The 14,415-nt window shown below is 48.9% G+C and overlaps 1 protein-coding gene across 7 annotated transcripts in view; it reads left to right on the top strand.

Moving 5' to 3' along the window:
- The window catches only part of ITPR1 (inositol 1,4,5-trisphosphate receptor type 1), a 3,145,915-nt gene that overhangs the window by 1,344,891 nt on the left and 1,786,609 nt on the right, over positions 1–14,415 (top strand). For all 7 annotated transcript variants that reach the window (XM_069643506.1, XM_069643503.1, XM_069643505.1 and 4 more), the window contains one exon: positions 5,572–5,697. In XM_069643506.1, the coding sequence (XP_069499607.1) occupies positions 5,572–5,697 (126 nt within the window). The remainder of the gene's footprint in view (positions 1–5,571; positions 5,698–14,415) is intronic.

Genomic DNA, 14,415 nt, shown 5'->3' with positions numbered 1-14,415 from the left:
AGTTACCCTTGCATATATTGGCACAATTACCAGGAGAAAAATGAATGCAACGTATGGTAAACTGTACCAAACAACAAAAAGAGAATCTGCCACCGGCACCAATGGTATATACTAATATGACAATACCAGAAGTTTTTAAAATGACTGCAAAAGGAGACAGTTTCCACCATGCCACACTGGAAATAAACAATGAAAAAATAATATTTTCAACTGTTGCCAACTTTCATATCTCATTCAAAGTCAACATTGGCAAAGTGACGCCACATTTAAAGTGTGTCCACAACCGTTACAACAGTTTTTCACCGTTCATGGAACAATTAATAACAAAATCATACCACTTGTATATGTTTTGATGCCAAGGAAAAGTGAGGAAACTTATAAAATCGTGTTCAACAAAATTAAAGAGGCTGCACCTGATTCACATCCAAATACTATAATCATGGACTACGAAATCACACAAATTAAGGCATTTTCTACAGTATACAAAGAGACAAGGGTGTACAAGGGTGTTTTTTTCATTTTACACAGAGCATATGGAGAAAATGACAAAAACTAGGATTAAGCACGAAATATACGGAGGACAGTTCTTATCAATACAACATAAAAAACATTTTTGCTTTGGCTTTTGTAAAAGAGGATCATGTTGTTCATTTTTACAAACATTTGATTGACCATGAGTATTATAAGAATCATGAGGAGATAAATTCAGACTTATTAGACTATATGGAGCACACTTGGATAGGACAATTGACACGTAGTGGAACAAGACGCAGGCCAAAATTCCCTGTAACGTTGTGGAATTGCTACCAAGCAACGTTAGAAGGTAAACCACGAACCAACAATGCATTCGAAGGATGGCATAGCAGATTAAATATAAATTTCAATAACAACCCAGATTTGTGGCATTTTTTAAAATAATTGCAGAATGAGGAACAACACCAATAATTTTGCCTATCTCAAACAATTTCATTGGCAAACCAGGAACCCAAAAGAAAAAAATACAGAGATTACGAACAAAAACTGGAACAACTGATAGCGAATTTGACGAGCAGAATAAAGAAAACTTCCTCAATTCAGTTGCATTTAATTTAAAATGTTGAAAAAAACGTACCTTTCCGAAGCATCTACGATCCAATGTGGCAAAAGAGAAGAGTATCCAAATACGCCAACCGGAAACTCCATAAATCCAAATGTGCAAGAAACAATCCATGGAAAAATGACAAAAAAATAACCCAAGAAAAATCCAAACATTGAATTCGAACAGTAAAATCCAGCACGGAAGAATAAGTGCAACTCCAAAAAAAAACAGAAAAAATCCAGACCCCACGATGCACCGGAAATAAAACAAAAAAAACCCCATAAAATCCACGTAATCCAATGGAAAAAAAGTCATTAGGTCCAAAAAAAATCCAGGAAAAAAAAAGAAAATCCTCTAAATCCATGAACGGAGCAACGGAGACGCGAACGCTAAGGAAACGGTTTGGAAATGAACTGTAAATATGCCGCCTACGTATACGTACGCACACATAACGTACGTACAAAAACAAATATCACAAACAGCTATATGAACATTTGTAATGCAATAGCGCCATCTAATGGACAAAATATATATTAGATGTTCAACTTGAAAATAGCATACTGCTTATTTAATGTTTAATATTTATTAATATAGTTAGTTAAATAAAATAGTCTATTAAATCATATAATTATTAAAAGTTAGTACTATACATTGTAAAGTTAAACATTAAAAAAAATACACATATGCTTAACTTATACAATGCATTTATTGATATTTTCAAAATAAATATAGAAATAAATTTGACATTTTGTATTTTCGACATTATTTTTTTCGAATAAATATTTTCGACATTTTGTATTTTCGAAAATATTGCATTCGAAAAAATGACTGCACACCTTGAGCCAAGGTTGCAAGCAGCAACATTGTAAATGAAAACTGAAGAGAACAGTCTATGAAGCGTATGTGATAATCAACGTGCGTAAAATTGAAGAACAAATTAATGATTGAATTTTGAATCCAAGGTGCAATACCTTAGACAGTGATCTGGTGTCATGGTCATCGGGCCAATGATACTGACCTTACAAGGTCACACACACAGGGGGCCCGGATGGACACAGTCCTGGCGCCTCTGGCGCCAGGCTCATAAGGAACAATAAACAAGACATTAATTTGGTTAAAAAAATACCTTTATTATGGACGTAGCACTTCATTTTGGGTGCACTGTGTATTTAACATTGGAACTTTCCTCTTTAAAGCAGCCCCATGTGCACACTTGGGTGGGGCTACTTGCTATTGGCTTGCCTGACACATGCTGACTCACTAGGTGTGGCAGGCAAGCCAAACCTAGTGGGCGTGCCCACGAGCACAGCTATATAAACTGCTCTGATCCCTGAGGCAGGCGCTTTGCATTATTCTGCATTTACACGCATCGTAACGCTCACCGCCGCCTGCGATGCCACTTACCTTTAGAAGTCCAGTTATCTGCCTGCATACTTACCACTTGGGGAATCCTGCTCTCACCTGTGCGTGTCTTCGTTGTTATCTCTGCACATCATCTACTTTGCACTGAGGCTCACCTGCATCTTCCGGAGTGCAGGCTTCGTCACTTGGGCATCGCGGCCCACCTTCAAACATCTCCCGGAGCGCAGGCATAATCATCTGGCACCGTGGCTCATCTTCCATTCTTCAGGGACGCTGGAAACTTCATCCTGATACCGCAGCATGACGCCCTCCACCCGCAACTGCAAATAAAACGAAAGGCAAGGTTAGACACTTAACAGACATTAAGTTTAAGGTTGCGCTACCATCAAAACTTGCGCTTTCCCTTATGTCGGACATTGCGGTTTCACCCATCTTCATCTCAGCCGCATTCCGCGTCTCCACAGCTGCTGTTGGGCCGCAATTCCACCTATCTGGAAGAAAGCAGAAGGGAAAACATTATTCAGGAATTAACATTGAGAGCAACAATACCAAGACAGAAAATAGACAGAGGAAAAGGCAAGAGACATTGAGACACTTACCACCACCCAGGATGAGCATAGTCGCAGCTGGACTGGACTATAGCTATCGGGGATCAGTGAAGCAACTAGATCCCATCCACAAGCGCCCCTGCCAGAAGTAGCAGTACGAAGAGCTCATCTTCCATACTTACCAGGTGAGCCGTATGGGCTGGTACGTGCCCACAGAAATCGCACCTTGGGTTGAAGGGTTTGGTAGGTACAACAGTCACCAATCAGCGCACTCCTGTTGTCTCATATCCACGCAGGAGCAGTGCCACCAATTGTTGCTGCCCACAGCTTGTCTGCAGGGGGAGAAACCTGAAGGGGGTGATCTAACCACTGGGAGGGCTGCAACCGTGCCCCAATGCCTTCGCAGAGACCAGGTAAGCGTAATATCCGGCACCGCTTGGGCGCTCATTTGAAAGTCTCTGTAAGGTATCCAACAGAAAGGTGGCAAAAGAGTGACAAGGAATTCGTGAATCGAGTCCTGCAACGGGTCAAGTAAAATCATGTGCCCAATCGAAAGTTTACAATGTTAATAATGTAAATAAAGTTACTTGAAGTTGGTCCGAGCCCGACTGAGGGAGATTATCTGAAAGCTTATGGTTAAAGCAAGTTTGTAAAGAAAACCTGAAATTGGTCCGAGCCCGGCAGAGCGAGACTAATTGATCATCGTGTTAAAGAGGATCTGAGCCCGGCTGATGGGAATCCAGGGCGAACCTGAATCACTCGAGAAATTGAATGTAGGAATAATCTACAAACATTGTGTTGAGAAGATCTGAGCCCGGCTGATGGGGATCCGAGTTGAATAGTGAATCGCCTGAAAAATTGAATTCATGTGAAATCTAAAAGAATAAAGTAACGTATTGTTTGTCACATCAAGCCCTCAGAAAGAAGAGGCTTTGAAAGGCAAAGAGACTTGGGCACGGAAGGCCCTGTTGCTAAAGATTGAACTGTATCATTGTGCTAGAGAAGCCAGAGACTGTGATGAGCTCGAGTGTACCGCCTTGTCCCATGCTGAATACGTGGGGAAGGGAGGCCAATGGCCTGAAAATCCCGACATATTATTTTGTGAACACTTCTTTCTTTTTGCTGACACTGTTACTCATGCTATTTGTATTTAGACGTAAGGATTGGCAATAGGTTTATTAGTATAGGCCCTTTTATTTTGACAAGACACCACTAGGACTGCTTTATTATTTTTTGATGGTCGTAGCTTGCGCGCATCTGTGGATTTAGAATTAGGTGTTTTTCACACCATTATTGAAGTTCAATTAAGACCCTTGAACTGTGGTCACTTGTGCCTGTCTTACTGTTGATACCATGCCTTCCTTGGTACCAGTTTAAAAACTGGTGTTTGAACTTGTGTTGAAGTGAGCAGAAGGTCTCTGAGCATTTTTCTTTGGAGAAGATGCCCCCTCTTTTCTTTAATAGTTTGCCATGTACACTTGGTTTGTACTGGAAGTATTAATCCAGCCAAAAAAGACTATTACCCTTTGGGGCTAAAACAATAAACGGTATGCTTCCATTCTTTAGCACCTCAGTGGGGTCTGATTAATCATGACTAGTTGCCATTGCTTCTCTTTTGAAATGTTCTTCCTGACATGTCAAGGTTTTAAGTTTGCCAAGGACCCCTGTGGCCATGGCACAAACATGAATATGTTGTTTTAGGCTTTTTCAGCTTAAAAATCTAAGACTACAACCCACCCTTTCTTTGTTCGTAAAACAGATTAAGGTTTTTATTTGTCTGGAAAGTCATCTCAAGGATTTTTGTCATTGATCCCAAGAATCTAACACTGCTGCATACTTTATTTCATTTGGCTTATGGTGTTGGGCTCCAATATGCCAGGCCGACGAGCCTCAAACTTGTATTGTTTTTCCACTTAAAAGGACCATTTTGGCTTTTCCAGAAGCTTATTTTACGTTGGCAGTTCCCATTAACCACTTTACAACTATTCTGTGCACTGAAGTCCTTAAATGTTGATGCTTAATTTGGCTCCAATTTGTAAGAACTTCAATAAATCTACATTATATAATTATATTTTCTGTTTCATTGCTTTATTCATGACCGCTCACCTCTTGCTTTTAATTTTACATTGTTTCAGTTTGGCATTTGGGTTAACGGGAATGTATCTGTGTGAACCTCCGCCTTTGCTTAATAGTTTATACAATTACAATATCAGTGACTTGTTACTTCCACAATGTGATTGAAGTACATTAGTCACTACAGGTAAGTTGTTTTCTTTTGTCCACTGAGATTTCTTTTTTGTTTGTGTCATCATTGTATTGTGCAGTACAATTCTGAGTGCTTTTCTCTGATAATAGCTATTCAAATTATGCATGATTGCATATGTTACATAAACACTAGTGGTCATAGTTATACAGTACACAAGCTGTGAACATCTGCTACTTTCTGGTTAATGGGATGGGATAGCATGATGGGCGTATTGAACTCTGACCTGTTCCCAAATTTATTAGGCTGACATGAATGTTTTGTTACTATATTAAACCCTCAGTTAACTATGATTTACTGTGTTGATGTGATCCCTATAGGCCGAGGACACACGGATGCAGGAGATCATGAAGCTGGCTCATGAGTTCCTGCAGAATTTCTGTGCTGGTAACCAGCAAAATCAAGCTCTGCTCCATAAGCATATCAATCTTTTTTTGACTCCTGGGGTAAGTAGTTGCCATGTGGGGATTGGGCGAGTGTGCTGCCTCGGGTACATAAAAGCAAATCAAACTGTATGATATCAGTGTGCACAATTAGCACCCGACTGTCAACGCCATTCTGTATTCCAGCCAATCGAGGGTCTCAAAAGGCTAGTATATATCAAAGTATTGCTTGCTTTTCTAGTTCCCGTGAACTTCTTGAAGCTGGCACCATCTACTGAAAGCCCGCCCGGGCTCCCTAAATCTGAATCTCCTCTCTTTTCACTCTCTGCTCAAACTCCTGCTGCCACTGCGAGGCCCCCAACTCACCGCTCTCAACACTACCTCCATACTTTACTATTCTACTTTTCCCATGCATCCAAGCAGTTACTCTTTTGGCTGCCATGGAAATGGAGAAAGCACATAGTTGTCCCACCACCCCTCCACCCCTCCACCCCTCATCTCCCGCTCCATTTTCCCATGGCTGCCTTATCCTTCTGTAGGTTTTTAAACTTGTGAACCGACACCCTCGTTGTTTTTCTACTTTAAAAAATAAAACCAACAAATCACAGCAGCACCCTGAACTACATGCCTGATTCTTAATATCTGTAAGACCTTTGATGGGGCAACGTTACAGCAAGTTAAGGTGTCAGGTAATGTACCCAGGCTTGGGGTCTATCGGTTATGTGTTGCTATGGTTTAGGAACTACTTGTCTCTGTTGATGGCAGTGACGCCTTAACACTTACTTTTCTTAAATAACTGTGCAAGGGTGTTCTTTGGTAAATGAACATTGTGACAAAAAGAAATGTTCAAAAATCACACTGCTCAAGATCCACACTGCTTGCTTTGTATTTCTTTATTAGAAAATTTAACTTGTTTTGCTACTGTATTCGGATCTAAATTGAGATATTATTTTCCATTATTTCTATGTATAGAATGTCTGAATTAAGTGATTTATTTTATATTCTATGTAAAGTGTACTGTTGTATTTAGACCCATTTATTTAGGCTATCTGACACACATAAATGTATTAAGTTCCAGGATTGGTGTAATGCTACTTTCCCATAGGCTTGTTCGTCCATCAAGAGGTTGAATCACAAATAAGAGTCTCTTCTGTTTTCTTTCTTTTATATCCTATCAACCCCAGATTCCACTCCGCAATGTATGGGATTTACTTTATTATATCTAGGGTCTTTTGTCTAGGGACTTTTGCATACTGGTCACACACTCCATTCACCTAGGTCCCTCCCCAAGGGTGTACCCACAACATACAGTCACTGGGAAAGCTCCAGCCAGTCTGGCCTGGACTTCCCCCACAACACTATATATGGTTTTTCCACCCACCAGCCAGTCAGGCTGAAGGGACAGAGTCAGTGCTTCCCAGGACTTTGGGAAAATAAGGTAACGAACAATAGAAACCAAGAGGCTCCAGGGGCCATCATGCCTTCTATCAGGAATCCACTGATTACTATGGCAGGGCCTGGGTATCCCAAAATGGAGGATACTCAGCTCCTGGCACATACAGCATGGAGCTACCACCACCCCATACCCTGCTCTGTGGGCAACACACAGGTGCCCAAAAACATACACTAGGGGTACAGGGTTGTACCCCCACCCATGGGTGCCATAAGGATACCCCAACGGTGTCTGTTCACGCTGCGCAAAAAGAGGAAGTGCTGCACTGCCAGGTGCCCAAAGTGGACTACTGTGCAGAAAATAACACAGAACACACGTAAGGCAGTACAGGACAAGGACATTGAGGCCCTGTCCCTCCAATGCATTTCCAGCATCACAATAACCTTTTTTGGAAAGTAGTTGACGAGTCCCTGCAGGCCATCAAGGCAGATACGGAGACTGCCCGTTCCCTGTGTACGCTCCAGCAGCACCGCTCTTCCCTTTGCTCCTCCAGAGGGAATTTGAGCAGGTCGTCAAAAGGGATTTCCTCGTTGTACCGTCAGTCTTCTAGGTCCACGACTCGGGAAGCCACCAGAGGCTGTTCACAGGCCTACAGTGGAGGAGGTCAGTGCCGCTGTCGCCTGCAGGCAGGACGCTGGCACCGAAGCAGGCCTGAGCTGGCCAGGATGTCTGGCCCCCACCCGTGCACCCCAGTGGGAGGCCAGCTGACAGGATTTGTCAGCGAGTGGGAAAAGATCACCACCAACAGATGGGTGCCGGACGCTCTTGGGCAAGGATATACTCTGGAGATTAATCACAGGTGTCTGCGGATCCCTCCGATGGCCCGGTTGTAGCAGAACATCCCTCAGCTCTTGGAGGAGGTGCAGGCCATGCTGTAAAATGGGCGATGGAGCTAGTTTCCCAATGACTCTAGGGCACTTGGGTCTATTTCAGATACTACTCTTACGTTCTGTCCCCTTTCCTCCATACTGCATGGGCGTCCCTTCCAAGGGACGGGAGACGGAACCTTTTTCACCAGAAAAAACCTTCTTTCCCTTTAAATTTAGAGGCGCGCAGGGGTGCGGTACAGGGAGCATGCGCTGCCCTGCCCTGACTCCGCCCTCCGGCGCCACACCTCAGTCCCCTTTTCTGCGTCTACGGGAACGGGCCGAATTCACCAACGCTCCTGGGTTTGGCTTCGGCCATGTAATTCCGGCGCGCAGATACTTCTTCTCTTTGTCTTTTTTTGTCTTTTTATCATTCAGGTACTCTGTCGTCAGGTGCCACGCTCCTCCCCAGCACATGTCGACTTCCACAGTGTTCAGCAGGTGTCTTGTACTGGATCGTCATCGGAGGGCCTCTGCCCTTGTACTGGCCTTATGGCTGAGAGGCTACACCCTAGTACCGGAAATACGTCCGAGGGGGCGCCTAACTGCAGCTCTACCGACCCCCCGGGTTGAGGGTGTCTCACCTACCGGGTTCTAGGCCTGAGGAGCAGGGTAGGCCTTGTGATCTGCATACAAGAGTCCTGGAGGAGTCTGGGCCCGGCGAGCCGAGGAACACGTTGCAGGCACGTGGCAGGCAGCTCGACAAGATTGCCGCCGCGCAAGACAGAGGCACCCGTCAGACGCCATTCCAGGAGTTCAGCGAGGAACGAATGTCAAGGTGGAACTGGCCTCAAACAGGTAGGTGGCCGACAGCCTATCCTTCTTATGAGCAAGGCAGCTTCCCACTGCGTCCTTACGGGCAGGGTATACAGCGGCTCCAGCAGCCCCCAGCTACCATATCAGTACCCCATAAACCCCGCACCTCCAGTGAGGAGGGGTTCTTCGAGAGGTTCCTCGGGCTCACGAGTCACCTCGTATGGGGTTTATCCTCAAGTACGACATCCGGGAAGTCCTCCCGACTATGCTAGCGGCACGGTGCAGCCGCTGTCCCCGCTCCTCAGCCTACTCATCAAGCGGTTCCGTACCAGCCTCCGCCGCCTCCTCAGCCCCCGGCTGCGGTTCATGTACCCAGCCTCCGGCTCCAATTACTCCTCCACCTCTGCAGGATCCTCCTGATCCGCCGGACACTGACGATGAGGAGGATCCAGACACACCATCCTCAGCCAGGGCCTTCCACAAACTTCTTGCTGGGCTGGCGGAATACCTGGGCCTACCCCAGCCAGAGGTCGAGCAGCCAGCAGAGGGGTTCTGGCTGAAGTCCTGACGAGACGCCCCCTCTGCCAAGACAGGGATTCCTCTGCAGACCGATGTAGTCTCCCTGGCCAAAAAGGGTTGTCTTAAGCCCCACTCGGCCCAGCCGGTGAAGCAACGCCTCGACGCCAAGTACAGGCAGATGGAGGGGGATACACTCTTGCTCTCGGCCCATCCTCGGCCATACTCCTCGGTGATCGCTGCAGCATCACTATGCTCCAAGCCTCAGTCGTCCTCAGCTGCCTCTGCGGCGCTACTAGGCAAGGAGGAGAAAATCTTGGAGGCATACGGAAAGAAACTGTATTCCAACGCATCCCTGCACCTTCGTCAAGCCAATGGCAATGCCATGCTGGCTGCCGCCAACCAGAGGTTATGGCGGGAAATTGCGGGCTTCCTCCCGGAACTTCCTGCGCAGAGCCAATCACGTTTTAAGGCGGGGCTGGCAGAGGTCAAGCTGGTGGCGCATGACCTCATGGAATCCACTGTGGCCAGATCGACGCCTCTGGCCTTGCCATCTGTATCGCCATGGACATGAGAAGGACAACCTGGCTCCGGGCCACGAAATTCAACCCGGATGTCCAGGAACGCATATTAGATCTACTATTAGAGGGGAGGGGGGGTTCCACTCCACCACGGATGAAGAGCTGGACAAGAAGAAAAACAGCTCTCAAACGGCCACGTTTTTATCCATCTTATCAAAGACTACATCCAAGTCGTACACCCAGTCACAGCAACACACCGACAGCGGGCGTACGCATGAATGGAGGGTTCCGCAGCTTACAGGAACGGACATCCAGGCAGCTGGACCGCTCACCGTCTCAGGACCGGCGCAAGCAGCAAAAAAGGGGCGGGAGTAAGGGCTTTTTCCAGTCCCACTCCTACGCGACAGCCTCAGAGGGAAAGAAGGCATGACACGTCCTTTCGGGTCCACGTGTCTCCAGTGGGGGGCATGCTTGCTCTCCATGCACATTTCTGGTGTCAGAATTTCGAGGACCCCTGGATCCTCTCCATAGTATCCACGGGGCACCGCCTACCTATCCCAAGTTCTCCTCTCCCCTCCACTCCCTCAGGTTGGGACAGCAACTCTTACGGTGGCGATCCGGTCACTCGTAGAGAGCCAGGTAGTAGAGGAAGTCCCAGCCTCCCAGCGAGGCTTGGGCTTTTACTCCAGGATTTTTGCCATTCAGAAGAACCAGGCGGGCCTGAGAGTTCTGCTGGACCTTTCCACCCTCAACCTCTCCTTACCCCTTCAGAAATTCAAGATGGTTACTCCAGCTTTTATAGCGGAGACATATTTAAGGGAGACTATATGTGCTCCCTGGATCTGAAGGACGTGTACCTACACGTCTCTCGATTTAGCAGCCCCATTGTTCTTTCATACGGTTCAGGATCATGGGCTATCATTTTCAATACAAGGTCCTTCCTTTTGGCCTCAATTCGGCCCCAGGGTCTTTACCAGGCTCATGAATACGGTGGCTGCCCTCCTCAGAGCGCAGGGCCTCCACATCTACCCATACCTTGACGACTGGCTCGTCAGGGCTACATCTCTGGAAACCACTCTTCCCATGCCTTTTTGAACACACTGCACGATCTGGACTTCTCGCTCAATCTCAAGAAGTCGCAACTGCAGCCCACGCTCGCTCTCTCTCTGACATTCTTGGGCCTCATCTGGGACAAATGCTCCGAGAAGGTATTTCAGTTGGAGGACAAGATCTCGGCCAACAAGAGGGCCACTCTCTACTTCCTCTGCAGGGAGGTGACTTCGGCATGGTAGTACCAGCATCTCCGGGGTCCCTTGGCGGCAGTCCTGTTAGCCGTTACGCACACGAGATTGAGGATGAGGAGGATTCAGCTGCAATTCGCGGCCTCATGGAACCAAGAGCGGGGATCTCAATCCGAGATGATCAACGTTATTCCATCTCTCCACCCGGACCTAACATGGTGGTCCAGGGACTGCAACCTACGGACGGGCAAGCCCCTTCGGCCGACCACCCCGCAGTCCACGGTCACTACGGATACCTCGCTTGAGGACTGGGGAGCCACCCTGGACGATCTCTCGGTCCACAGCACCTGCACTCGACAGGAGCAGGAATACCACATCACTTGGTTAGAGCTGAACGCCATCTGGCTAGCGCTCAGAGTATTCCTACCATTTCTCAGGGGAGAGGTTGCCCTCATCCAGATAGACAACTCGACCATCATGTACTACGTCAACAAGCAGGGAGGCACCAGATCCCCTCCTCTGTGCACGCTGGAAATCCGCATGTTGGAATGGGCCATAGAAAGCATCTACCTCACGGCAGTCCACCTCCTGGGGGAATCCAACATTGAGGCGGACAGGCTCAGCAGGTTGGTAACGGACAATTACGAGTGGCAGCTGAACAACCTCGTTATTCAGGAGATCTTGAACAGGTGGGGTCACCCCCAGGTGGATCTCCCCAGGTGGATCTCTTTGCTACCTGGCACAAGAAGTGCCCTCAATTCGCCTCCTGGCAGGGACAGGGCCACGGCTCCCTGGGCGATGCATTTCGGCTTAAGTTGAACGGCATGAAGGCTTACGCCTTCCTGCCCACACCGCTGATTCACAGAGTGATTTGCAAGATCAGGGAGTCTCACCAACTCAATATCATTTTATAGCTCCACAGTGTCCGCCGAGGCCATGGTTTTCGGAGCTGCTCAGCCCCTCAGAGATGCCTCCGATTCACCGCACGACAGGCCCAGCACGTCCTCTGGCGCAGCAGGGGGCATGGTCGTCCACCCAGCGCCTCTGAAACTAGCTCTCACAGCGCTGTGCCTGAGCAGGTAATGCTGTGGCACCTCAGCCTCTCCCAGGCTAATCTAGAAATCATACAGGGCTCAAGGAGCAAAGCTACCAGGGCCCAATATAAAAGCAAATGGACCAGGTTCTGCCACTGCGCAGACTCCAAGGAAATCAACCCCATGGCGTGTACTTTGGACAACGTGCTCTCCTTCTCGGCACACCTCACCCTATCGGGGGTCCGGGTCGACACCTGTCGCAGCCATTGGGGCTTACAGGAACTTGGAGGAGGGGACCTTCTGTTCTCCTGCATGGGGTCTGGCATGGATTCACATGCTCATGAATATTCCCCGTGGTCAGGCTGGGAATCCTCGGTAAAGAAAAAATCAGTCTGTTTCGTTTCTGATCTGTCTTTCTTAGTAGTAACCAATCACTGATCTCTGGGTCATACTGCCCCCAGCCAATGACTGCCCTCTCCCTAAGCCCCGCCCCTGGCAGCCATCCTCAGATTTTTACCGCACGCTCAAGTGTTGGGAGTCCTCGTGCTTTAGCTCTCGAGTTTTTTGCTGCGTTTTCATGCTTTTTCAGGAGATTTTCTCATTTTTTCAGTTTAATCGAGCCTCAAGCTCCACCGTTTCTACTTCTGACAACGGGGATCCGTTTCGGAATTCTTCTACGCCCCTAAAGAGTGAAGTTTTCGTCGAGTTTACACTTCTTGGAGGATTCCGGAAGATCTGCGGCCTACCTCAACAGACATGGCCCAGGACAAGGGAAGCTCGACGCCCGGATCCAAGCTGTTCAGGTGCTGCCCTGGATGCAGATTGCAAAACATTTTCAAGGAGGACGATTATTCGCGATGTCTCTACTGCCTTCATGAGGACAAGACGCAAGTGGAGCAGGACTGTGCGTTCTGCAAGAACCTTTCTGAACAGACCAAACAGGATCTTCGTTCCCGCCTCGCCGCCTGGCTGGAGAAGGGCACAGCAGGTGAGAAGGTGAAGAAAAAGTCTGAGCGTGCTTCTAAGTCCTGTGAGGGCGCCCCAGCGACGGGGGCCCAACAGAAGGCCAAGCACCACGAGTCCGCGGGCACCGGGAGCGCCGAAAGGTCGGGCTCTTCGGCTGCCAGGCAGGGCGCTACTTCCCCGGCACGTTCGACCACGAGCCAGCGCTCTGGTTCGGGGAAGAGGAAGTCCGAGAACCCGGGTAAGCTGCTGGAGCGGACCCGGTCGATCTCGAAGGGGGAGCGAGGCGCTGATCCTCCTCCCAAGGCGAAGGCCCAGGACGCACCTAAGGTGGTGAGGGCCTTGATCCAGCTGGCAAAGGCCTCTATCGAAGTGGTTGCTGCGACCCTGGCGAAGTCGGCTGAGAATATGCCAGTGGAAACGGCCTCCGGGCCCAGAGTATCCCTGCCACCGCGGAGGGAATCCTCTTTTCAGCCCATCGTTAAGACCCCCGTGAAGTCCCTGGCGGAAAAAGAGGGGGGGGGGCGGTGGCCATTACTCGGAATCAGCCTCTGAGGAGGAGCTGGTGGAAACCGAGAAGGGCCTCAACGAGAGGTTCGAGAAGGTTCGATCCCAGGGGGCGATCCCGGCTGACGAAGATAGCGACAATGGCGACGAAGAGGGCCCAGTGGAGCGGCCATCCCGTCCGTCGCAGCCATTACCCGAGCCCCAGGATAGCTTGGCGGCCATTTTGTTGGCAATCCAATTCTTATGTACCGAGATATGGACGAGAGACGGAGGTCCAGAGCCAGGACCGTCAGGAAGCCCTCCGAACAAGCGGAGGAGAGTCCACCCCGCTCCGCCCTTCGTGCCTGCGAGACCTGTGGACCCTGCATCCCCCTCGCCGGACCCTAGAGAGGATACAGGGACGGATACAGCGACGGGGACGGATGATGACGGCGGCAATGACACAGCGGACATCCCGTCATCACCTCCTCCCCACCCCCCTCCGCGGGCTTCTCCAGCCGACGAAATTGGCTCTTTCCACGCAATAACCAGGGCATCCGAGCTCTTCCAGCTCTGCCCTGAAGAACAAAAAAAGGAAGTGTTTCTGTACCAACGACGAGAGCTCAAGAGGAAGACGGTCCTCGCAGTGCCTTTGCTCGACGACATCTGGGACGAGGGGCTTGCTGTCCTCAAGAACCCTTCCACGACACCCGCCAAGAGGGACAGGTACGAGAAGAAGTACAGAGTCCCCGATGCCGCCCCCTTGTGCCTCAGGGCCCAGCCCACACCGGACTCTGTCGTCTCGGCAGTGGCTAAGAAGAAGGCAGCGGGTGCGGCGGCTTCAACTTCCACTTCCCCGCCGGACAGCGAGGGCAAGAAGTTGGACTCCATGGGACGACGAGTCATCTCGTCGGCGGCGGCGACGACAATTAAGGCGGCCAATGC

The sequence above is a fragment of the Ambystoma mexicanum genome, chromosome 2p, assembly GCF_040938575.1.
Source record: "Ambystoma mexicanum isolate Mex_15411 chromosome 2p, UKY_AmexF1_1, whole genome shotgun sequence".
Lineage (NCBI taxonomy): Eukaryota > Metazoa > Chordata > Amphibia > Caudata > Ambystomatidae > Ambystoma > Ambystoma mexicanum.
This window is presented reverse-complemented; position numbering and strand designations above follow the sequence as displayed.